General features: G+C 41.8%; 2 protein-coding genes across 2 annotated transcripts; both read right to left on the reverse strand.

The window, feature by feature from the left end:
* Positions 1–1,342: 1,342 nt before the first annotated feature.
* Positions 1,343–11,676, reverse strand: LOC139324258 (vomeronasal type-2 receptor 26-like). Its single transcript, XM_070953976.1, has 6 exons — positions 11,465–11,676; positions 9,100–9,391; positions 6,907–7,782; positions 5,334–5,552; positions 3,722–3,848; positions 1,343–2,241 (listed from the first exon to the last, which is right to left on the reverse strand). The coding sequence occupies exons 1-6, from the start codon at positions 11,674–11,676 to the stop codon at positions 1,343–1,345; spliced, it is 2,625 nt and encodes an 874-aa protein (XP_070810077.1).
* A 3,765-nt stretch (positions 11,677–15,441) lies between these two features.
* Positions 15,442–25,452, reverse strand: LOC139324637 (vomeronasal type-2 receptor 26-like). Its single transcript, XM_070954362.1, has 6 exons — positions 25,241–25,452; positions 22,940–23,231; positions 20,334–21,209; positions 18,747–18,965; positions 17,184–17,310; positions 15,442–16,340 (listed from the first exon to the last, which is right to left on the reverse strand). The coding sequence occupies exons 1-6, from the start codon at positions 25,450–25,452 to the stop codon at positions 15,442–15,444; spliced, it is 2,625 nt and encodes an 874-aa protein (XP_070810463.1).
* Positions 25,453–25,658: the final 206 nt, after the last annotated feature.

Raw genomic sequence — 25,658 nt, forward strand, 5'->3', positions numbered from 1 at the left:
ATACAGGTCCTCAATGGAAGGCAGGTTGGTAGCCATTGTTTTTTCTGCAGTTCTAATTATCCTCTGAAGTCTGTGTCTCTCTTGTTGAGTTGCAGAGCCAACAGTTATAGCGGTGCAGATGACAGACTCAATAATTCCTCTGTAGAACTGGATCAGCAGCTCTTTGGGCAGTTTGAGCTTTCTGAGTTGGCGCAGAAAGAACATTCTTTGTTGTGCTTTTTTGATGACGTTTTTGATGTTAGGTGTCCATTTTAGGTCACAATTGTCTTTGAACTTTGAAAAAGTTGTTTTTTCAAAAGACAAGTGGACTGGGTTGTTTTTGTTTGTTTGAGGTAGAAGAAGGCATTTTGCTTCTCATCCAAGAAGCTTCATCAGTTCTGACTGGATGGTGGGGAGAAACAGTCCAGTTGCCTTTTGAAAAAGCACCTTGGAGGTTTCTTTAAAATATTCCAATGTCACCTATAATTTTTTTCTGTGATACCCTATATAAGACCTGGTTTGCTGTTGCTTATGTGTGCTCAGCAAATCCAGAATATACTGTACTATTGCTTGTATGTATGTAAATAAAATAATGTATCTTCAAAGTGAACAGCTTGCCTTTGGAAGTTGTGGTGGCTGCATCACTTGAGACTTTCAAGAAGAGATTGGACTGCCATTTGTCAGAAATGGTGTTGGGTCTCCTGCTTAGGCGGGGGTTGGACTAGATGACCTACAAGGTCCCTTCCAACTCTTTTAATCTGTTAATCTGTTAATTTTGTTGCTTTACCTGAGCCTAAATTTGGCCACCACACTATGCTATGTCCTCCTGTTCTAATCTATGTGACAAAACCATAAAAAGGCACAGATTTCCTCTGGATATTCTTGTTTTCACCTAGGCAAAGAAAGACTTCTTTACATATATTTAAAGCTTCATGGCATCAAGAACTGCCCATTAAAATAATTGCTCAGGTGGTATCATGCATCTCCCAATTTAATTGGGAATGATGTAAAGTTTCAGAATGACTGTATTATCAGCTTCACTGGCAAAAGTCAATTTATCAGCGGTTTTAAATGGGTCAAGAAATTAGTCAACGATCTTCAAAGAATCTTGAAGTTTGTTCTTTGTATTATTTCTGATGTCTATCTTGATATTAACCCAGTTGTGATGTTACTACTAATGAAAACCCAAAGGTTAATTAAATCATATGGAAAAGTGCTTGCTGAAAAATTAATATACCCTATTCTTCCAAAACCACATAATTCTGAGATGGAAGATGAATTCAGTCAAATATGTATGTACACACACACACGAGCACAATTCCAAGTAGTTTTGCTTATTCAAAATGGAATCTTGTTCCTTTTTTTATTTCTTATGTGTTAATTGCTCTCTAGTGTTGAGGTCAGGCCTCAGTATAATTATATAGATTTTGGGGGTGAAGATGCATCCCAGTAAACCAGCACTGGAAGACAGGATAGAGAAGATCTCCACAGCCACCACGTACTTCCCTTTGGTGCTCAGGTAGGTGGGGACAAAGGTCAGCCAAACATTGCAGAAAACCAACATGCTGAAGGTGATGAACTTGGCTTCATTAAAACTGTCTGGCAACTTCCTGGCTAGGAAGGCCACAATGAAGCTGAGAAGGGCCAAGAAGCCCATGTAGCTCAAGACACAGTAAAACATGATGAATGAACCTTCATGACATTCGATTACCATTTCTCCATAGAGTGTCTCCATGTCTAAATGTGGAAATGGGGGAGATGTACTCAGCCAGATGGCACAAATAGTTACTTGAATGAAGGAGCAGAACCAGATAATAGAATAGGCCAACTTTTGCCCCACCCATTTGTGGAATAGGCTCCCTGGCTTTGATGCTAGGAATGCTACGATGACTGTGATGGTTTTGGCCAATATAGAAGAGATCGCAACAGAGAAGGTGATGCCAAATGTTGTTTGTCGGAGGAGACAGGTCGCCCTATTGGGCTTTCCAATGAACAGAAGTGAGCAGAGGAAACAGAGAAAGAGGGAGATAAGTAGAAGGTAGGTGAGGTTGCGATTGTTGGCTTTGACAATGGGAGTGTCCCGTTGCTTAATGAAGATTATAAACACCAAAGGTGTAAGTAGGGAAAAAAGAAGAGACAGAGACACCAGAGTAATGCCCAGTGGCTTTTCAAAGGAGAGGAAATGCAGTGTCTTTGGAATGCACTCATCATGAACTTGATTTGGAAATTGATCCTCTGGACAACGGTCACAATTCTCCATGTCTAAAAAGAAGAGAACAGTTTCTGAACAGGCTTAAACATTTCCGAAGTTTCAGAATTTCTTTTCTGGATATACCTGCAATGTAAGTTTTTTCTAAATCCTTTTGTAACTCTCTATTCAACCTAGATTGTAAAAACGAGTACTGTAGTGAAACACAATTTAGATTTTTCTATATATCAGTGCTGTTGGAGTGCACTAGGTTTTATAGCATTTCTGAGCAAGAGAATAGCACGTCCCACTTTCTAAATGTGTGCCAGCTAGTGGGAAAGAGAAAAGAGATGCTTGACACTTTAGATCAGAGTTGAAATGCTACCGGTTCGGTCCAGTTCGCCTGGACCGGTAGTAAAACAGTCTACTGGTTCGTCGAACCGTTAGTAAAAAATGTAAAAAAAAATTTCTGACAATCAGCTGAGCGACGTGCGATCGTCAGAACTTTTTAAAAAATCTTTTAAGCATTTTTTTACTACCTATTTATATCTATTCTCTGCCTCCCGAGTCCCAGCTGATCTGGAGGAAATGGGGATTTTGCAGTAATCTTCCCCTGAAGTGGCAGTTTTTACAGTATCCTTCCACAGCCACGCCCACCAAGCCATGCCATGCCACACCGACCAAGCCACACCCACAGAACCAGTAGTAAAAATTTTTGAAACCCAACACTGTTCTGCGCATGTGCAGATTTCAATTCAATTTTCAATTTAATTCAATTTATATGTCGCCCCTCTCTGAAGACTCAGGGCGGCTCACAATACATTTAAAATCCTAATAAAAAACATTTAAAAATTAAAAACATTAAAAACTTTAAAACTCATTCATATCATTCATGGCCGGATCTCGCCGGATTGCAAGAGCGAGATCAACGGCCCCAGGCCTGCTGGAAAAGCCAGGTCTTCACCACTTTTCGGAAAGCCAATAGGGTGGGGATAGGAGGTAACTGGTTACAGAGAGCTGGGGCAGCCACAGAGAAGGCCCTCCCCCGCGGGCCCGCCAGCCGGCATTGTTTAGCTGACAGGACCCGGAGGAGACCAACTCTGTGGGATCTTACCTGGCCCTGAGCCATGTAGGGCTTTGAAGGTAATAACCAACACCTTGAATTGTGACCGGAGACCTATAGGGAGCCAGTGCAGCTCGCGGACAATTGGTGTAATGTGGGTATACTTAGGTGAAACCACGACAGCTCGCGCGGCTGCATTCTGGACCAACTGTAGTCTCCAAACACTTTTCAAGGGTAGCTCCATGTAGAGCGCGTTGCAATAATCTAACCATGAGGTGACAAGGGCATGAGTGACCGTGAGGAGAGCCTCCTGATCCAAGTAGGGTCGCAATTGGTGCACTAGGCGAACCTGTGCAAAGGTCCCTCTAGCCACAGCTGATGACAACGTCCAGGGCAGTGGGCGGGGCCTCCCACCAGTTTTACTACTGGTTCTTGTGAATCAGTCTGAACCCATCACTGGGCTGGTTCCATTGGGATGTCATGAATCTTACCCATTTGTCTGGATATCATCTTTTCTGGACAGGGAGCACAAGCGTAGCAGCAAAATTTCCGCCCTTCGATCTTGTTCTTTCTTTTTCCAAGAGGACAGGGCTCATTACATAAGGAGAGAGGAGGGATCTGTCCCCAAATAAAGAAAGAAGTCAGTAGTAATGTTTTACTTACGTTTTTGTCTTACAGGCAATGACTGTTGATAGCCATTTCTGCCATGTAACAGACAATTCAACCTCCAAAAGGTTACCAGAGCCAGGAACGTAAGCGAAGTTGCATTTGATTTGTTTTTTTTTATCTAGTTGAAGTTTAATTAATGAAATGCAGCCCACATTTATATCTAAACCTGGATTATTTTCCCTACTGTTCCCCAGTCAAGGCTCTGGTTACTATCTTTAAACCCAGGAAGACATAAGGCCTGGTTAAATGATGGACTACCTGTCCCACATAGTAGCTGCCTGGTTGGATCACTCTCATAAGGTTGGCACACTTCAAGTCCCATTAATTAAACAATGCCATTTATAAGGACCCTGGAAGGATATCTTTTCTTGAATGGAATGGAATGGAATGGAATGGAATGGAATGGAATGGAATAGAATAGAATAGAATAGAATAGAATAGAATTGAATAAGGACCTTGGTGGTCTTCTCGTGCAGCCCCTGCTGAAGCAGGAGCATCATGCTACAACATATAACTTTTTATACTGTTGTGGCTCTCTTGCCCCATCCAGTGGCTGGAGAGACAAATATGCCTGAACTCTATTGTTTGGAGCTGACTCCACCAATTTATTCATCAGCCCGCACTCTCAAACCAAGTGTATGGTGGGAAGCCAGACTCCATTTCTTTTAGCATTTGGAGAAGGCAAAAGCACAAAGAAGCAGCCATTTTAATCTGTGGCACATGATCATCCAAGAACAAATTCACATCCCACACACAGAGCATTGCTGGTGAGATTCAAACGGCTTGTATTTATTGATTGTTATGTTCAGCAGTAACTTAATACTGTCTATCTTATATTTGATTCTCACTGTATGTATCCCTATTTGTCTCTGTTTCATCATATCCTGTTCTCTCAATAAAGCATTCAGATCTACACACACAGTCCATTGCCCAGAGTGACCTACTGACTGTCCGTCCATCCATCTGTCCATCTGTCTATCTGTCTGTCTATCTGTCCATCTGTCCATCTGTCCATCCATCCATCCGTCCATCATCTATCTGTCTCTGTCTCTGTCTCTGTCTCTGTCTCTGTCTTTCTTTCTCCGTCTCTCTGTCTCTGTCTCTGTCTCTGTCTCTGTCTCTGTCTCTGTCTCTGTCTCTCTGTCTCTTTTCTGTCTCTGTCTCTGTCTCTGTCTTTCTTTCTCCGTCTCTCTGTCTCTGTCTCTGTCTCTGTCTCTGTCTGTTTCTGTCTCTGTCTCTGTCTGTCTCTGTCTCTGTCTCTGTCTCTGTCTCTCTGTCTCTATTTCTCTCTGTCTTTCTCTCTCTGTCTCTCTGTCTCTGTCTCTCTCATCTGTCTGTTTCTCTGTTACAATCTCTATCATCTCTCTTTATCATCTACCTATCTATTGAATTCTAAAGCACACATCTCTCTCTCCCATATTATTGTTATGTTACCTGAGTGAATCCATGATGCCACTGGATTTTGTCTTGATGAATACGGAAGGTTCCTCCTTGCAGATCTAATTCCCCAACTGGGATGTTGATATAGGAGTTGTTTGGGAAAGTAACCAAATTGACAATGTCAAATCCAGCTTCTAATGCTCCATCTTCATTGAATTTAATTTCATCTCCAGCATTGTTGTTGAAGGAAATTCTCTGCAGAAATGAGTGGAGCTTGCGGAAGAAAAAGGATAAGGTTAGCCTTCAAAATGGCTTCAAACCACTTTTTAAGTTTGGAGGCTTTCTTCCCTGGGAATAAAGAAGTATAGAGGACTGAAAGAATCTAGTGGTTATTTTGGACCATAGTCCATCTTACGGACTAAAATTTCTTTAGTATATGTTGATTTTTTTTTTTCTAGTGACAATTGAGAGAGTTAGTGGAAAAAGAGCAAGAAGAAGCTATGGGAAGAAAATCTCCAGAGAAGTAGAAAGGCAGAAGTATAAAGACCAGTTTTGTTGATGTGGAAGGAGGAAAAAGCTGAGATGTGTAATGGTGGTGGTATTCAATTTTTTTCCCTACGAGTTCTGTGGGCGTGGCTTGGTGTTGGGGGTCATGTGACTGAGTGGGCATGTCCAACTTGACGTCACTCATGGCCATGCCCACTATGTCACATGACCCCCCACCAAGCGATGCCCACAGAACCTGGTAGAAAAAAAAATTGAATTTACAGCTATTCTTTCTACCTATTTTTTGCCCAGGCCTGGCCTAGTACTGCATGCCTCCTGCTCTCCCTTCACCAGTCACATGCGTCACCCCGTTTCCCCTCCTTCAGAGGCCCTTGCCCTAGCCCGGCTTTCTCCCCCATGAATGCCTCTTTTGTCGTCTCACGGCCGCGACCTTACCTTTCTCCCATGGCTGGCTGCCAGGGAAGGCAAGCCAGAGCTGAGGCATCGCCGTTGGGCTCCCCACCAGCCCTCATCTCACCCCCCCTTGTCATGAGATGCCTGCAGCCACCTCCTAATTTTTTAGGTGCGGCTGGAGTCCAGCCGCACCTAAAAAAAAACGCAGTGCCTGCAGGCTTCTTGCACCAAAAATTACTGACCTCCGGCTCTGCTCTACTTCTTGAATGCACTGCTATCACCCTCTTCTATGCACCAGCCATGCAGGCACACCCCATTGCCTGCTGCCGCTGCGCCGAAGAGACTTCCCCGGGCAAGTCCAAGCGGAGCAGCGAAGCAGGCAATGGGGTGCGCCTGTGCGGCTGGTGCACATAGAAGAGGGTGGTGGTGCATTCGAGAAGTGGAGTGGAGCTGGAGGCTGGTAATTTTCACTGCAAGAAGCCTGCAGGCACAGCATCTTTTTTTCGGTGTGGCTGGACTCGAACCGGTATGAACCGGCTGAATACCACCTCTGATGTGTAGGCAAAAGTGGGTCAATATTTGTAATGTTTCAATCTTGAAGAAAGATGAACATCAGTGATGCTTAGATAGATGGTCTACAATGATCTATTGACTCATTAAGTCTTGGCACTCTGTTGTAACCAAGGAGAAGATTTCAAAAGAGCATTGAGAAAAGGGGAAAACTTACCTGCCAGGCTTCTACAATCTTTGATCGCCCTTGATCCCTGTTGTTTTGTATCTTCTGATAAGTCGTTCCTGTTTGAGCAGCATGTAAGGCCTGAGCCACAGCATAGATTGCATTATAGATACTGTAACTATGACCAAGTACTCTGGTTTCAAAGAAGGGTGCAATAAGGTCCTCTAGTCTTTCCTTTCCAGTACATTCCTCATCTTGAGAAACACCATTATTTGGTGGTGAACAGCCAAAAGCGTGGCTCAAGAAATCTCTAATAAAGCCATCTTGACTTGCCTCAGACGGGGTGACAGCCTGTATAAATTGTTGGAAACCTGGAAGTTCTCTTGTGCTAATTGAGAAGGAAATTGCCCCATGGAACGTTTGCATATCGACAGTTCTTTGTAAGGTATGTAATGTGAAATCATTTTGGGCCATTGTGATCCACACTTTTCGTGTGGAAATTTTCTGTGAAGAATCCGAACGCGTTGGGAGAAAAAATTGGGTGGCTTGTAGAATAGAGACCAGCCACATAAAGACTGTATTTTCTCCATGTACAATAACTGTATTTGCGGTTCTCCCTGTGAACAAAGTAATGTGCCTCAGACAATCTTCAATCAAGTCTAATCCTTCGGAAGAGTGTAAATTTCTGTCAATCCTTTCAGTGAATTCGGAGCAGATTTTATTTTGAGAGAGCATGGGTTCCAGAGTTTGTATGAAATGTTCTCCATGTTTATCATCTACAATGACAAATCCTACCCACTTCCATCCAAAGTACAGGAGGAGCTGGATTAAACCCTCGTACTGGAGATCTTCATTGGGGGCCATGCGATAAAAAGGGGGGAAACGCGATTCATCAATCGCTGCCAATTGAAAAGAACCATATGAAATCTAAAAAAAAAAAAGAAAGGAGGAATAAGACAAAGAGAAAATGATAGAGTAAGAGAATGGATGGATATGTCCTGTTTTTATTGATTTACTGTAAACTACGTTGTTTTTCAAAATATGGTTGTTTAGTAATATAGATAAGGTTCAGAGATCTCCCTAAAAGGGGGATATCCTTTCTGAACATTGTCTGTCTGTCTATCTGTCTGTCAGTCATCATCATCATGATCATCATCATTACCATCATAATGCTTGTGAAGAAGGCACAGAAGAGGCTGTACTTCCTGAGAGTGCTCAGGAAGATAAATCGATCTCAGCATCTACTTCTGTCCTACTATCGCAGCACCATTGAGAGCGTCCTAACATACAGCATTCTTGCATGGTATGAGAGCAGCTCTGTAGCGGACAAAAAAGCTTTACAGAGAATCATTAAAACTGCCCAGAATATCATCGGGCTCCAGCTGCCAGCCCTGAATGACATCTTCAAATATCGCTGTTTGAGGAAGTTGCATAACATTCTCAGAGACTCTTCCCATCCTGCTTACAATCTTTTTGGACTGTTGCCTTCTGGCAGAAGATACAGAACAATTAAAATTCAGACCACACGTTTTCTGAATAGTTTTTATCCCAGAGCTATAATTGCACTCAACAATGAACTAAAGGGCCACCAACAGTGAGCTGTTGGACAGCATTACTTGGTCTGTTGTGTGGATGTTTAGGTGGTTTAGGAGTGGGGAATTTATGTGGGTGGAAGTGTGTTTGGGGATTGTTATGTGTGTTGGACCTGGTCTTTGGGTGTTAAGTGAATTTTGTTGTATGGGTATACTGTGTATATACGTATAATGACAATAAAGTTATTATTATGATCATCATCATCTCAAGTCTTTTTCTTGAAGATAACTTGAATATTTGAATTGAAAGAATCAAATATTTCAGTGCTTCCTAAGTGAATGTTCCTTCTACATGTTGTGCTCCCCATCTTTAATATAAAACCCAGGTATTTGTGCACATTCTGCTTCAAATATATGAACTGAAATAAGTGAGGCAGGTAATGATAGCTAGCATAAGTCTGCAGGTTCAAACAACTATGTGTCAAAATTCTGTATGTCTCGATTCATCATACTGAACGAAGCAATATACTGAAGAGAAACACGGATTAATCAAAGTCTGCCCTTTACCCTAATTTCTTTACTTCTCTTTACCCTAATTTCTTTACATCTGTTTACCGATAAACCATCAAGTTGCTTCTTGAAGGGGATTTCAAAGGCATACAATCTGTGTGATTGATGTCCTAATTTTGAGATCTTTAGTTATGGCTCCAACCTGTGGGATCTTGAAAAGCTGCAAAATTTCTGCCATTCGTATGGATGTTTCGGGACTCATCCCTCCAATGATTCCCATCACTTTCTTTTCAGTCCCACAAATATAGTTGGGGACAATTTTATGCGACTTAAAAAGCAGATCCAGAATGGTACGATAGGTCATTAGTGCATCAGAGTAGCTGTCATAGATATGGAATCCAAGAGTGATGTTAAGCAAGATGTGAGAATCCTTGTTGATCTCTTTCACGGCAAACACTAAAGCCAAGACGTGTTGGTAGAACTTGGTTACCACACTGTAAAAAAGTCACTTGTTTCAAAAGAGAACTGTGCTATGCATTACATACTAAGGAAGACATATCCAGTGACAGAAATACTACGAGGAAGACACACTGACCAGAGAACTATACTGAAGTTCACAGTTTTATGATTCCAGGTTTATATCCTATACGAAGTGGTTTGTTTAACTGTATCCTTTAACAGATACTTAAACGGATAACCCAAAAAGGATGCGACGGATAACTGATATACCCAGAAATGTTAAAGGACATGATTGAATAAAAAAGTAATGCATTCCCAGTGGTGGGTTTCTACCGGTTCGGCCCGGTTCGGATGATCTGATAGCGGCAATGGTGAGCTGAGAGTGAACCAGTTCTCTCTTACGATTAGCTTGGCCCTCCCACCCAGCCCTGCGTTATACATACCTTATATTCCATTGTTTTTAGCCCAGCTGAAAGGTGTGGCAGAGCGGATAGCCGGATCTCAGCTGTTCCGTAAAACACTGCGCTTGCATGGAGCGAAGTGCATGTGAAACGCATGTATGAAGTGAACCGGTGGTAACACCGGTTGAAACCCACCACTGTGCATTCCCTTGGAAAAACTGGAGGAATCCTGAAATACTTTAAAGAAGGAAGAGAGGATAATATTCTCGAAACATCTGTATGGTTGTCACGTAGAAGAGATCTACAGAAGAAATCCCATTTTTCCTGCCTTTAAAAAGGAGAGACTTTATGTTTCTTTTTTTCATGTTTATTCATGTTTCTTTTTTTTTTTCATGTTTATTCATATTAAAATTTCCATTCAAATTTTGGCCCTTCATCCAGTTCCATAATGTCCTCTGAGCAAGGGTTGGCTTAGAGCAAAGGTTGGGAACCTTAAACGCTCAAAGAGCCATTTGGACCTGTTTCACAAAGAAAAAAAAACACCGGGAGCACAAAACTTTTCCCGTGCCTGACTATTTCCTGAGTGGCTACAAAACTAGCATATGTAGTTGAATTAAACATTCTATTTTCTTCTAAAACTTTTCTTTTCTTGGATTTATCCATGGTTTGCCTACCAGGAGTCAAAAAGCTCAAGAAATCATGTGCCAGCGGGTGTCACACGTTGGTGGTTGTGACTCATATTTTGAGCGACGGGGAGCTGCGGCAGAGGGATAAAAGAGTCCCATGTGGCTCCAGAGCCACAGGTTGCTGATCCCTGGCTTAGAAGACCTACAAGGTCTCTATGATTCTGTTAAAACATTCATCTTATTATGAAAACAATTCCTGTATAATCAGCTTAAGCCTGTTCAGTGTTGTAAAAAAACCCAAACATTTCACTCCTTGATAAGCAACAAAATAAGGGATAGTAGGAATCATTAAATACTCCATAAGAAAAGTCTGAAGAGAAGGCAGGTTATCGAGTTGGAAGAAACAGAACGGGTTCATTTTTTTAAAAATGAGAATCTGAGCTGAGTGGAACAAATTTATATTACGGGGGAGCTCAGTGATCAGGAGAGTAGAGCTGATGAACATAGCTATTAACTATATTAGGAATTCATTTATCCTTCCATGGTGAACTCTTTCTATTCTTAAAAGGAGATGGTAAAGAGAAGAGGACCTATTTCTACTTGTAAAGTTTTGTGTTTCAGCTTTGCATTTTTCTTTCAAAGATTGCAATCTTTTTGAAATAGGACAGGTGGATCCCAAGCCTCTAAGCGATACATGAAAAAAATAGAGACACGGTAGTAATAACTAGTGTTACCCCAAGGTTTTGGAAATGATTTTTCATTCCACAGTCAATGCCTCTATTTTAAACATTATAGTGCCTATTAGGTGATGGTGAATTAGGGCCGGTTGTTTTTCCTCCAAGTTGGAAGAGTTTTCAGTTCTCAACAGAATATCTGCTTGTCCTGGTCTATCGGATTTTGGCTTAATTAGAAAAGAGGATGTTGCATTAACAAATCATTTCTATATAACAAGCTGCTGTTAAGGATATGTCCGTGATACATTTATATTCATTAACAGATGATGATGGAACATCTATTTTTACATAGATGGAAAGGAGAGAGCAGGATTAGATTAAAATAAACTAAGAGAGAGATTTCTTACATTGGGAAGGCAAGCGATTCCTCAGAAGGATGTTTATCAAAAGTAACTTTGGGGAACATGTAGTGAACATGAGACACCAATCCACCGATGAGAAGGTCTCCCTCCTGGTACCATTCCTGTGGAATTTGAATGGCTTCATCTCCAGTGCACTTAAGAGGCTGGATCTTCATGGTCAATTCTGGAAACAGTAAAATGGCAATAATCCCCAACATTCCTGCTGATTTGGCTTCTCCTGTATTGCTGTTGCCAGCAGCCTTGATTCAAACAGGATACTATAGATAGTGAAAGAAATGCTACCTTGGTGAAAGAAATGCTACCTTGGTTGAGATCTGTCTTCAGAATATATCGTGCCTCATTCATTGATCTGATCCATTTTCTTCAGTCTCCCTTATGTCTGGATGTTCAAAGTGTAAAGGAGAGAGTTGACCTTTGAGTCTAATATCTAATTATTAGCAATTTAAAAGGCCGCGGGTATGAGGTTTTAGCAGAATTTCATTGATCTTGTATAATTACTCCAAGATGATGGTCAGTGTATATTTCACAGGTGTGGAGTAATGTAGCTAGTTTCACATAGAGAAATCTTGGAGAATCTGTCAGCTCTGGAATTGACTAGGCATTGGCTGATCAGCATTCTAAAAATATTAGCATAAAGCCCACAATATATATACACATATCTATATCTATATATATTTATGCTATGAACAGCAAATAGATACAAGATTTTGAGAACCCAAATTTATGGCAACAGATCTCATATTGACCCTGTCATGGTTGGGGAGCACTTCAATCAATGTTGAGGAATGGTCCTCAGCAGGGAGCAATATATTGGATAGATAGATATATATCTATTCTGAGATTTGCCTCTGCTAGTTCCTTCAGAAGCATCTTGAGAGCCACTGGAGGATTGACCTGTTGACTTAATCATCATGTCTGTGATATCTGGAGTGATGTTGCTGGAGCAAACATGTTTGTGATCGGAGACCTTATTCTGCTTACTCTTGGGGACTGAGGAACTGCGCTTGAGGTCTATTATTTGGCTGAGTTGCCTATTGCTCAGAGTTACATACATGAAATTTGTGGCCATATATGTTCTTGAAATGAATGAATGAATGATGAATGAATCATCAATCAATCAATCAATCAATCAATCAATCAATCAATCTCCCTCTCACATACAAACACACAGGCTAAATTTAGGCTCCTAATCTTTCGCATATTGTGGTATATGCCTAAAATTATATGACTAGTAGTAGGAAGGGATAAATAATATTATGGTCACTTGGAGGGGTTTCTTTAAAATGTCTATGGATATTCTCAGTCATCCAGGTCATAATCAAACAGATAGAACAAAATAGAACAAAACAGAACAGAACAGAACAGAATAGAATAGAATTCTTTATTGGCCCAGTGTGATTGAACACACAAGGAATTTGTCTTTGGTGCATATGCTCTCAGTGTACATAAAAGAAAAGGTACATTTGTCAAGAATCATAAAGTACAACACTTAATGATATAATCAAATCATATTAGGAAACAGTCAATATAAATTGTAAGGATACCAGCAACAAGGTCTATTATTTGGCTGAGTGGCCTATTGTTCAGAGTTACGTACATGAAATTTGTAGCCATATATGTTCTCTAAATCAATCAATGAATGAATGAATGGATCATCAATCAATCAATCAATCAATCAATCAATCAATCAATCAATCAATCAATCTCCCTCTCACATACAAACACAGAGGCTAAATTTGGGCTCCTAATCTTTCACATATTGTGGTATATGCCCAGGGGTGGATTTCAAAAATTTTAGCATCCAGTTCTATGCCTGGTTGCTGGGCATTATGGGCATGGCCTACTCGGCCTTCTGCTCCACAGCGGGGGGTGGGGGGTGGGTGGGTGGCGTTTTCACCCTCCGCAGGCTATGGAGGCTTCCCTCAAGCCTCCAGGATGGTAAAAATGGAGGCTGGAAACGGCCCCATTTGCAGACTTCTAGAACTTCCGGGATGCCTGTTTTTCGCCCTCCCAGAACCTCCACATGGGCACTGCATTTACATGGTGTCCAAAATGGGCTGTGTGGAGACTCCTGGGAGGGGCAGTCTTTACAACTACCAGTTCAGTGAACCAGATGCAAAATTAGTATCTGGTCCACCTGAACCAGTCCGAACCAGCTGAATTCCACCCCTATATATGCCCAAAATTATATCACTACCAGTAGGAATGGATAAATGATATTATGGTCACTCAGGGGAGTTTCTTTAAAACATCTATGGATATTCTCAGTCATCCAGGTCATAATTGTCTGAAAGTTGCTTTTTCAAATGGCAAGTGGACTGTGTCTTTTTTTGTTTGTTTGAGGTAGAAGAAGATGTTTCACTTCTCCTCCAAGAAGCTCCATCAGTTCTGACTAGATGGTGGGGAGAAAATCCAATTGCTGTTCTGTCCCCGTCTCACACACGCACACAAACAGTCAGCCAGGAGTTAAATAAAACTTGCAGACAATAAATTCCTTCGATAACAGGATTGGCAGCAACCCAGTAGCTGCTTGCCAAGAACTTTACTCACAGAGAATAAAAACAAATCCACAAATCCACAGAATTGTCAAGTCCAGTCCGTATTAAATCCAAGGCAGGCAGATAACGTCGTTTCGGAGATACAATGCGACTCACTAGTTGTTTAGTTTTGTCTGTCACAGAGCCTGATTGGCCACCACACCCCCTTTTATCCCCTGTGGGGTGTGGTCCAGTGACTCAGCTTAATCTCTGGTATGCCTCCTTTTCTGCTGCATGTGCTTGTCTCTCCGACGCTGGCGTGGATCCAGCCAAGACTTATCTTCGTCACTGTCCGACTGTGACTGCTCGGCGATACCTGGCTCCTGGCCAATCTCTTCTCCTTCGGGAGACACCTGAGGCATTGCCAGCGAGGAGGGTCCTGGAGAGGGAGGCCTGGCCAACTCCTCTCCTTCACTTTTGGAGCCTTCTTCCTCTGATAAGATGGGCTTAGGGGTCGGAGTCACAACAATTGCCTTTTGAAAAATCACGTTTGAGGTTTCTTTAAAATATTCCAGTGTCACCTATAATTTTTTTCTGTGATACCCTATATAAGACCTGGTTTGCTGCTGCTTATGTGTGCTCAGAAAAGTATCAAAAGCTTTGCTGGGGATCCAGAATATACTGTATTATTGCTTGTATGCATGTAAATAAAATAATGTCTCTTCAAAGTGAACAGCTTGCCTTCAGAAGTTGTGGTGGCTTCTACGCTTGAGACTTTCAAGAAGAGATTGGACTGCCATTTGTCAGAAATGGTGTTGGGTCTCCTGCTTGGGTGGGGGGTTGGACTAGTTGACCTACAAGGTCCCTTCCAACTCTTTTAATCTGTTAATCTGTTAATTTTGTTGCTTTACCTGAGCCTAAATTTGGCCACCACACTATGCTATGTCCTCCTGTTCTAATCTATGTGAGAAAACCATAAAAAGACACGGATTTCCTCTGGATATTCTTGTTTTCATCTAGGCAAAGAAATACTTCTTTATGTATATTTAAAGCTTCATGCCTTCAAACTGCCCATTAAAATAATTGCTCAGGTGGTATCATGCATCTCCCAATTTAATTGGGAATGATGTAAAGTTTCAGAATGACTGTATTATCATCTTCATTGGCAAAAGTCAATTTATCAGCGGTTTTAAATGGGTCAGGAAATCAGTCAACAATTTTCAAAGAATCTTGAAGTTTGTTCTTTGTGTTACTTCTGATGTCTATCTTGATATTAACCCAGTTGTGATGTTACTACTAATGAAAACCCAAAGCTTAATTAAATCATATGGAAAAGTGCTTGCTGAAAAATTAATATACCCTATTCTTCCAAAACCACATAATTCTGAGATGGAAGATGAATTCAGTCAAATATGTATGTACACACACACACGAGCACAATTCCAAGTAGTTTTGCTTATTCAAAATGGAATCTTGTTCCTTTTTTTATTTCTTATGTGTTAATTGCTCTCTAGTGTTGAGGTCAGGCCTCAGTATAATTATATAGATTTTGGGGACGAAGATGCATCCCAGTAAACCAGCACTGGAAGACAGGATAGAGAAGATCTCCACAGCTACCACGTACTTCCCTTTGGTGCTCAGATAGGTGGGGACAAAGGTCAGCCAAACATTGCAGAAAACCAACATGCTGAAGGTGATGAACTTGGCTTCATTAAAACTGTCTGGCAATTTCCTGGCTAGGAAGGCCACAATGAAGCTGAGAAGGGCCAAGAAGCCCATGTAGCTCAAGACGCAGTAAAACATGATGAATGAACCTTCATGACATTCGACTATCATTTCTCCATAGAGTGTCTCCATGTCTAAATGTGGAAATGGGGGAGATGTACTCAGCCAGATGGCACAAATAGTTACTTGAATGAAGGAGCAGAACCAGATAATAGAATAGGCCAACTTTTGCCCCACCCATTTATGGAATAGGCTCCCTGGCTTTGATGCTAGGAATGCTACGATGACTGTGATGGTTTTGGCCAATATAGAAGAGATCGCAATAGAGAAGATGATGCCAAAATTGGTTTGTCGGAGGAGGCAGGTCGCCCTATTGGGCTTTCCAATGAACAGAAATGAGCAGAGGAAACAGAGAAAGAGGGAGATAAGTAGAAGGTAGGTGAGGTTGCGATTGTTGGCTTTGACAATGGGAGTGTCCCGTTGCTTAATAAAAATTATAAACACCAAAGCTGTAAGTAGGGAAAAAAGAAGAGACAGAGACACCAGAGTAATGCCCAGTGGCTCTTCAAAGGAGAGGAAATGCAGTGTCTTTGGAATGCACTCATCGTGAACTTGATTTGGAAATTGATCCTCGGGACAACGGTCACAATTCTCCATGTCTGAAAAGAAGAGAACAGTTTCTGAACAGGCTTAAACTTTTCCGAAGTTTCAGAATTTCTTTTCTGGATATACCCGCAATGTAAGTTTTTTCTAAATCCTTTTGTAACTCTCTATTCAACCTAGATTGTAAAAATGAGTACTGTCGTGAAACACAATTTAGATTTTTCTATATATCAGTGCTGTTGGAGTGCACTAGGTTTTATAGCATTTCTGAGCAAGAGAATAGCACGTCCCACTTTCTAAATGTGTACCAGCTAGTGGGAAAGAGAAAAGAGATGCTTGATACTTTAGATCAGGGTTGAAATGCTACCGGTTCGGTCCAGTTCGCCTGAACCGGTAGTAAAAAGTCTACTGGTTCTTCGAACCATTAGTAAAAAATGTAAAAAAAAAGTTCTGACAATCAGCTGAGTGATGTGTGATCGTTGGAACTTTTTAAAAAACCTTTTTAGCATTTTTTTACTACCTATTTACATCTATTCTCTGCCTCAGGAGTCCCAGCTGATCTGGAGGAAATGGGGATTTTGCAGTAATCTTCCCCTGAAGTGGGGAGGGACTGGAGATTTTACAGTATTTTCTCCCTGGAGTGGGGTGGGAATGGAGATTTTACAGTATCCTTCCACAGCCATGCCCACCAAGCCATGCCATGCCACGTCCACCAAGCCACACCCACAGAACCAGTAGTAAAATTTTTTGAAACCAACCACTGTTCTGCGCATGTGCAGACCACTGATGAGAACATCCGGAGCAGTGGGCGGGGCATCCCGCCAGTTTTACTACCGGTTTTTGTGAACCAGTCCGAACCCACCACTGGGCTGGTTCCATTGGGATGTCATGAATCTTACCCATTTGTCTGGATATCATCTTTTCTGGACAGGGAGCACAAGCGTAGCAGCAAAATTTCCGCCCTTCGATCTTGTTCTTTCTTTTTCCAAGAGGACATGGCTCATTACATAAGGAGGGAGGAGGGATCTGTCCCCAAATAAAGAAAGAAGTCAGTAGTAATGTTTTACTTACATTTTTGTCTTACAGGCAATGACTGTTGATAGTCATTTCTGCCATGTAACAGACAATTCAACCTCCAAAAGGTTACCAGAGCCAGGAACGTAAGCGAAGTTGCATTTGATTTGTTTTTTTTTATCTAGCTGAAGTTTAATGAATGAAATGCAGCCCACATTTATATCTAAACCTGGATTATTTTCCCTACTGTTCCCCAGTCAAGGCTCTGGTTACTATCTTTAAACCCAGGAAGACATAAGGCCTGGTTAAATGATGGATTCCCTGTCCCACATAGTAGCTGCCTGGTTGGATAACTCTCATAAGGTTGGCACACTTCAAGTCCCCTTAATTAAACAATGCCATTTATAAGGACCTCTTTTCTTGAATGGAATGGAATGGAATGGAATGGAATGGAATGGAATGGAATGGAATAGAATAGAATAGAATAGAATAGAATAGGGACCTTGGTGGTCTTCTCGTCCAGCCCCTGCTGAAGCAGGAGTATCATGCTACAACATATAACTTTTTATACTGTTGTGGCTCTCTTGCCCCATCCAGTGGCTGGAGAGACAAATATGCCTGAACTCTATTGTTTGGAGCTGACTCCACCAATTTATTCATCAGCCCGCACTCTCAAACCAAGTGTATGGTGGGAAGCCAGACTCCATTTCTTTTAGCATTTGGAGAAGGCAAAAGCACAAAAAAGCAGCCATTTTAATCTGTGGCACATGATCATCCAAGAACAAGTTCACATCCCACACACAGAGCATTGCTGGTGAGATTCAAACGGCTTGTATTTATTGATTGTTATGTTCAGCAGTAACTTAATACTGTCTATCTTATATTTGATTCTCACTGTATATATCCCTATTTGTCTCGGTTTCATCATATCCTATTCTCTCAATAAAGCATTCAGATCTACACACATAGTCCATTGCCCAGAGTGACTGACTGACTGTCCGTCCATCCATCTGTCCATCTGTCCATCTGTCTGTCTATCTGTCCATCTGTCCATCTGTCCATCCATCCATCCATCCATCCGTCCATCCGTCCGTCCATCATCTATCTGTCTCTGTCTTTCTTTCTCTGTCTCTGTCTCTGTCTCTGTCTCTGTCTCTGTCACTTTCTCACTTTGTCTCTCTGTCTCTGTCTCTCTGTCTCTGTCTCTGTCTCTCTGTCTCTGTCTCTCTCTGTCTCTCTCTGTCTCTCTCTGTCTCTCTCTGTCTCTCTCTGTCTCTGTCTCTGTCTCTGTCTCTGTCTCTGTCTCTTTCTCTCTCTCTCTCTCTCTGTCTCTGTCTCTCTCATCTGTCTGTTTCTCTGTTTCAATCTCTATCATCTCTCTTTATCATCTACCTATCTATTGAATTCTAAAGCACACATCTCTCTCTCCCATATTATTGTTATGTTACCTGAGTGAATCCATGATGCCACTGGATTTTGTCTTGATGAATACGGAAGGTTTCTCCTTGCAGATCTAGTTCCCCAACTGGGATGTTGATATAGGAGTTGTTTGGGAAAGTAACCAAATTGACAATGTCAAATCCAGCTTCTAATGCTCCATCTTCATTGAATTTAATTTCATCTCCAGCATTGTTGTTGAAGGAAATTCTCTGCAGAAATGAGTGGAGCTTGCGGAAGAAAAAGGATAAGGTTAGCTTTCAAAATGGCTTCAAACAACACCACTTTTTAAGTTTGGAGGCTTCCTTCCTTGGGAATAAAGAAGTATAGAGGACTGAAAGAATCTAGTGGTTATTTTGGACCATAGTCCATCTTACGGACTAAATTTTTTTTAGTACATATTGATTTTTTTTTCTAGTGACAATTGAGAGAGTTAGTGGAAAAAGAGCAAGAAGAAACTATGGGAAGGAAATCTACAGAGAAGTAGAAAGGCAGAAGTCTGTTAAGGACCAGTTTTGTTGATGTGGAAAGAGGAAAAAGCTGAGATGTGTAACAGTGGTGGTATTCAATTTTTTTCCCTATGAGTTCTGTGGGCGTGGCTTGGTGTTGGGGGTCATGTGACTGAGTGGGCATGTCCAACTTGACGTCACTCATGTCCATGCCCACTATGTCACATGACCCCCCACCAAGCGACGCCCACAGAACCTGGTAGAAAAAATATTGAATTTACAGCTATTCTTTCTACCTATTTTTTGCCCAGGCCTGGCCTAGTACTGCATGTCGCCTGCTCTCCCTTCACCAGTCACACGCGTCACCCCGTTTCCTCTCCTTCAGAGGCCCTAGTCTTAGCCCGGCTTCCTCCCCCATGACTGCCTCTTTTGTCGTCTCACAGGCGTGACCTAACACGGCTCTGTCCCTTTCTCCTACGGCTGGCTGCCAGGGAAGGCAAGCCAGAAGTGAGGCATCGCCGTTGGGCTCCCCACCAGCCTGCATCTCACCCCCCCTTGTCATGAGATGCCTGCAGCCTCCTCCTCTTTTTTTAGGTGTGGCTGGAGTCCAGCCGCACCTAAGAAACGACGCAGTACCTGCAGGCTTCTTGCACAGAAAATTACTGACCTCCGGCTCTGCTCCGTTTCCCGAATGCACTGCTGTCACCCTCTTCTATGCACCAGCCATGCAGGCACACCCCATTGCCTGCTGCCGCTGCCCTGAAGAGACTTCCCCGGGCAAGTCCAAGCGGAGCAGCGAAGTAGGCAATGGGGTGAGCCTGTGCAGCTGGTGCACATAGAAGAGGGTGGTGGTGCATTCGAGAAGTGGAGTGGAGCCGGAGGCTGGTAATTTTCACTGCAAGAAGCCTGCAGGCACCACATCTTTTTTTCGGTGTGGCTGGACCCGAACCGGTATGAACCGGCTGAATACCACCTCTGATGTGTAGGCAAAAGTGGGTTAATATTTGTAATGTTTCAATCTTGAAGAAAGATGAACATCAGTGATGCTTAGATAGATGGTCTACAATGATCTGTTGACTCAATAAGTCTTGGCACTCAATAAGTCAAGGACAACATTTCAAAAGAGCATTGAGAAAGGGGAAAACTTACCTGCCAGGCTTCTATAATCTTTGATCGCCCTTGATCCCTGTTGTTTTGTATCTTCTGATAAGTCCTCCATGTTTGAACAGCCTGTAATGCTTGAGCCACAGCATAGATTGCATTATAGATACTGTAACTATGGCCAAGTATTCTGGTTTCAAAGAAGGGTGCAATAAGGTCCTCTAGTCTTTCCTCTCCAGTATGTTCCTCATCTTGAGAAACAACATTATTTGGTGGTGAACAGCCAAAAGCGTGGCTCCAGAAATCTCTAATAAAGCCATCTTGACTTGCCTCAGACGGGGTGACGGCCTGTATAAATTGTTGGAAACCTGGAAGTTCTCTTGTGCTAATTGAGAAGGAAATTGCCCCTTGGAACGTTTGCATATCGATAGCTCTTTGTAAGCAATGTAATGTGAAATCATTTTGGGCCATTGTGATCCACACTTTTCGCGTGGAAATTTTCTGTGAAGAATCCGAAGGTGTTGGGAGAAAAAATTGGGTGGCTTGTAGAATAGAGACCAGCCACATAAAGACTGTATTTTCTCCATGTACAATAATTGTATTTGCGGTTCTCTCTGTGAACAAAGTAGTGTGCCTCAGACAATGTTCAATCAAGTCTAATCCTTTGGAAGAGTGTAAATTTCTGTCAATCCTTTCGGTGAATTCGGAGCAGATTTTATTTTGAGAGAGCATGGGTTCCAGAGTTTGTATGAAATGTTCTCCATGTTTATCATCTACAATGACAAATCCTACCCATTTCCATCCAAAGTACAGGAGGAGCTGGATTAAACCCTTGTACTGGAGATCTTCATTGGGGGCCATGCGATAAAAAGGGGGGAAACGCGATTCATCAGTCACTGCCAATTGAAAAGAACCATATGAAATCTAAAAAAAAAAAAAAGAAAGGAGGAATAAGACAAAGAGAAAATGATAGAGTAAGAGAATGGATGGATATGTCCTGTTTTTATTGATTTACTGTAAACTACGTTGTTTTTCAAAATATGGTTGTTTAGTAATATAGATAAGATTCAGACATCTCCCTAAAAGGGGGATATCCTTTCTGAACTTTGTCTGTCTATCTGTCTGTCTCTCTGTCTCTCTGTCTGTCAGTCGTCGTCATCATCATCATCATCATCATCATCATAATCATCATCATCACCATCATGATGCTTGTGAAGAAGGCACAGAAGAGGCTGTACTTCCTGAGAGTGCTCAGGAAGATAAATCAATTTCAGCATCTACTTCTATCCTACTATCGCAGCACCATTGAGAGCATCATAACATAGAGCAGTGATGGCTAACCTTTTTGCCATCGTGTGCCAAAAGTGGGGGGAGCATGGTGGGGTCTCATGCACGTGTGCCCACATCCATAATTCTCTGTGCCCCGCCCCCCGTGCTCCCCCCGCTTTTGGCACACGATGGCACAGTGGGCCTGGTAGCTCCGTTTTTTGCTTACCCCAGACTCCAGAGCCTTTCTAGGAGCCTGGGGAGGGCAAAAACAGCCTCCCCACCCCAGAGGCCCTCCGGAGGCCAGAAACAGTGTGTTTCCTGATTTCTGGTGGGCCCAAAAGGCCCGAAAATCAGCTGGCTGGTGCACGCATGCGTGTCGGAGCTGAGCTTCCATGCCCACCGATATGGCTCCGTGTGCCACCTGTAGCACCCGTGCCATAGGTTTGCCATCACGGACATAGAGCATTTTTGCATGGCATGATAGCAGCTCTGTAGCGGACAAAAAAGCTTTACAGAGAATCATTAAAACTGCCCAGAATATCATCGGGCTCCGGCTGCCAGCCCTGAATGACATCTTCAAATATCGCTGTTTGAGGAAGTTGCATAACATTCTCAGAGACTCTTCCCATTCTGCTTACAATCTTTTTGGATGTTTTCTTCTGGCAGAAGATACAGAACAATTAAAACTCAGACCACACGTTTTCTGAATAGTTTTTATCCCAGAGCTATAATTGCACTCAACAATGAACTAAAGGGCCACCAACAGTGAGCTGTTGGACAACATTACTTGGTCTGTTGTGTGGATGTTTAGGTGGTTTAGGAGTGGGGAATTTGTGTGGGTGGGAGTGTGTTTGGGGATTGTTATGTATGTTGGACCTGGTCTTTGGGTGTTAAGTGAATTTTGTTGTATGGGTATACTGTGCATACCCATACTACATACTACATACTACAATACAAGATAACTTGAATATTTGAATTGAAAGAATCAAATCTTTCAGTGCTTCCTAGGTGAATGTTCCTTCTACATGTTGTGCTCCCCATCTTTAATATAAAACCCAGGTATTTGTGCACATTATGCTTCAAATATATGAACTGAAATAAGCGAGGCAGGTAATGATAGCTAGCATAAGCCTGCAGGTTCAAAGAACTATGTGTTAAAATTCTGTATGTCTCGATTCATCATACTGAACGAAGCAATATACTGAAGAGAAACACGGATTAATCAAAGTCTGCCCTTTACCCTAATTTCTTTACTCCTCTTTACCCTAATTTCTTTACATCTGTTTACCGATAAACCATCAAGTTGCTTCTTGAAGGGGAATTCAAAGGCAGACAATCTGTGTGATTGATGTCCTAATTTTGAGATCTTTAGTTATGGCTCCAACCTGTGGGATCTTGAAAAGCTGCAAAATTTCTGCCATTCGTATGGATGTTTCGGGACTCATCCCTCCAATGATTCCCATCACTTTCTTTTCAGTCCCACAAATATAGTTGGGGACAATTTTATGCGACTTAAAAAGCAGATCCAGAATGGTACGATAGGTCATTAGTGCATCAGAGTAGCTGTCATAGATATGGAATCCAAGAGTGATGTTAAGCAAGATGTGAGAATCCTTGTTGATCTCTTTCACGGCAAACACTAAAGCCAAGACGTGTTGGTAGAACTTGGTTACCACACTGTAAAAAAGTCACTTGTTTCAAAAAAAACTGTGCTATGCATTACATACTAAGGAAGACATATCCAGTGACAGAAATACTACGAGGAAGACACACTGACAAGAGAACTATACTGAAGTTCACAGTTTTATGATTCCAGGTTCATATCCTATAAGAAGTGGTTTGTTTAACTGTATCCTTTAACAGATACTTAAACGGATAACTGATATACCCAGAAATGTTAAAGGACATGATTGTTTGGCCTGGTTCGGGAGATCTGATAGCGGCAATGGTGAGCTGAGAGTGAACCAGTTCTCTCTGACGATTAGCTTGGCCCTCCCACCCGCGTCTCCGTTATACATACCTTATATTCCATTGTTTTTAGCCCAGCTGAAAGGTGTGGCAGAGCGGATTGCCGCATCTCAGCTGTTCCGTAAAACACTGCGCTTGCATGGAGCAAGTGCATGCGAAACGCATGTATAAAGTGAACCAGGGGTAACACCAGTTGAAACCCACCACTGTGCATTCCCTTTGAAAAACTGGAGGAATCATGAAATATTTTAAGGAAGGAAGAGAGGATAATATTCTCGAAACATCTGTATGGTTGTCATGTAGAAGAGATCTACAGAAGAAATCCCATTTTTCCTGCCTTTAAAAAGGAGAGACTTTATGTTTCTTTTTTTCATGTTTATTCATGTTAAAATTTCCATTCAAATTTTGGCCCTTCATCCAGTTCCATAATGTCCTCTGAGCAAGGATTGGCTTAGAACAAAGGTTGGGAACCTTAAACGCTCAAAGAGCCATTTGGACCTGTTTCACAAAAAAAAAAAAAAAAAAAAAAACAACAACAACAAAAAAAAAAACACCGGGAGCCACAAAACTTTTCCCGTGCCTGACTATTTCCTGAGTGGCTACAAAACTAGCATATGTAGTTGAATTAAACGTTCTTTTTTCTTCTAAAACTTTTCTTTTCTTGGATTTATCCATGGTTTGCCTACCAGGAGTCAAAAAGCTCAAGAAATCATGTCCAAGCGGGTGTCGCACATTGGTGGTTGTGACTCATATTTTGAGCGACAGGGAGCTGCAGCAGAGGGATAAAAGAGTCCCATGTGGCTCCAGAGCCGCGGGTTGCTGATCCCTGGCTTAGAAGACGTACAAGGTCTTTATGATTCTGTTAAAACATTCATCTTATTATGAAAACAATTCCTGTACAATCAGCTCAAGCCTGTTCAGTGTTGTAAAAAATCCAAACATTTTGCTCCTTGATAAGCAGCAAAATAAGGGATAGTAGGAATCATTAAATACTCCATAAGAAAACTCTGAAGAGAAGACAGGTTATCAAGTTGGAAGAAACAGAACGGGTTCATTTTTTAAAAATGAGAATCTGAGCTGAGCGGAACAAATTTATAGTACGGGGGAGCTCAGTGATCAGGAGAGTAGAGCTGATGAACATAGCTATTAGCTATATTAGGAATTCATTTATCCTTCCATGGTGAACTCTTTCTATTCTTAAAAGGAGATGGTAAAGAGAAGAGGACCTATTTCTCCTTGTAAAGTTTTGTGTTTCAGCTTTGCATTTTTCTTTCAAAGATTGTGGATCTTTTTGAAATAGGACAGGTGGATCCCAAGCCTCTAAGCGATACATGAAAAAAATAGAGACACGGTAGTAATAACTAGTGTTACCCCAAAGCTTTGGAAATGATTTTTCATTCCACAGTCAATGCCTATATTTAAAATATTATAGTGCCTATTAGGTGATGGTGAATTAGGGCCGGTTGTTTTTCCTCCAAGTTGGAAGAGTTTTCAGTTCTCAACAGAATATCTGCTTGTCCTGGTCTATCGGATTTTGGCTTAATTAGAACAGAGGATGTTGAATTAACAAATCATTTCTATATAACAAGCTGCTGTTAAGGATATGCCCGTGATACATTTATATTCATTAACAGATGATGATGGAACATCTACTTTTACATAGATGGAAAGGAGAGAGCAGGATTAGATTAAAATAAACTAAGAGAGGGATTTCTTACATTGGGAAGGCAAGCGATTCCTCAGAAGGATGTTTATCAAAAGTAACTTTGGGGAACATGTAGTGAACATGAGACACCAATCCACCAATGAGAAGGTCTCCCTCCTGGTACCATTCCTGTGGAATTTGAATGGCTTCATCTCCAGTGCACTTAAGAGGCTGGATCTTCATGGTCAATTCTGGATAGAGTAAAATGGCAATAATCCCCAACATTCCTGCTGATTTAGCTTCTCCTGTATTGCTGTTGCCAGCAGCCTTGATTCAAACAGGATACTATAGATAGTGAAAGAAATGCTACCTTGGTTGAGATCTGTCTTCAGAATATATCGTGCCTCATTCATTGATCTGATCCATTTTCTTCAGCCTCCCTTATGTCTGGATACTCAAAGTGTAAAGGAGAGAGTTGACCTTTGAGTCTA

The sequence above is a fragment of the Pituophis catenifer genome, unplaced genomic scaffold (genome assembly GCF_029215685.1).
Source record: "Pituophis catenifer annectens isolate HBS135680 unplaced genomic scaffold, rPitCat1.0.hap2 SCAF_15, whole genome shotgun sequence".
In the NCBI taxonomy this organism is placed as follows: domain Eukaryota; kingdom Metazoa; phylum Chordata; class Lepidosauria; order Squamata; family Colubridae; genus Pituophis; species Pituophis catenifer.

Coding starts and splice junctions, on each gene's coding strand:
- LOC139324258 (XM_070953976.1), bottom strand. CDS start 11,676: ATGTTGGGGATTATTGCCATTTTACTGTTTCCAGAATTGACCATGAAG. Junction 9,392..11,464: donor GAATCGCTTGCCTTCCCAAT/GTAAGAAATCTC, acceptor ACTTTTTTACAG/TGTGGTAACCAAGTTCTACC. Junction 2,242..3,721: donor GATGATATCCAGACAAATGG/GTAAGATTCATG, acceptor TCTTCTTTTTAG/ACATGGAGAATTGTGACCGT.
- LOC139324637 (XM_070954362.1), bottom strand. CDS start 25,452: ATGTTGGGGATTATTGCCATTTTACTCTATCCAGAATTGACCATGAAG. Junction 21,210..22,939: donor AGCTTTTCAAGATCCCACAG/GTTGGAGCCATA, acceptor TTTTTTTTTTAG/ATTTCATATGGTTCTTTTCA. Junction 18,966..20,333: donor AGATTATAGAAGCCTGGCAG/GTAAGTTTTCCC, acceptor TTCTTCCGCAAG/CTCCACTCATTTCTGCAGAG.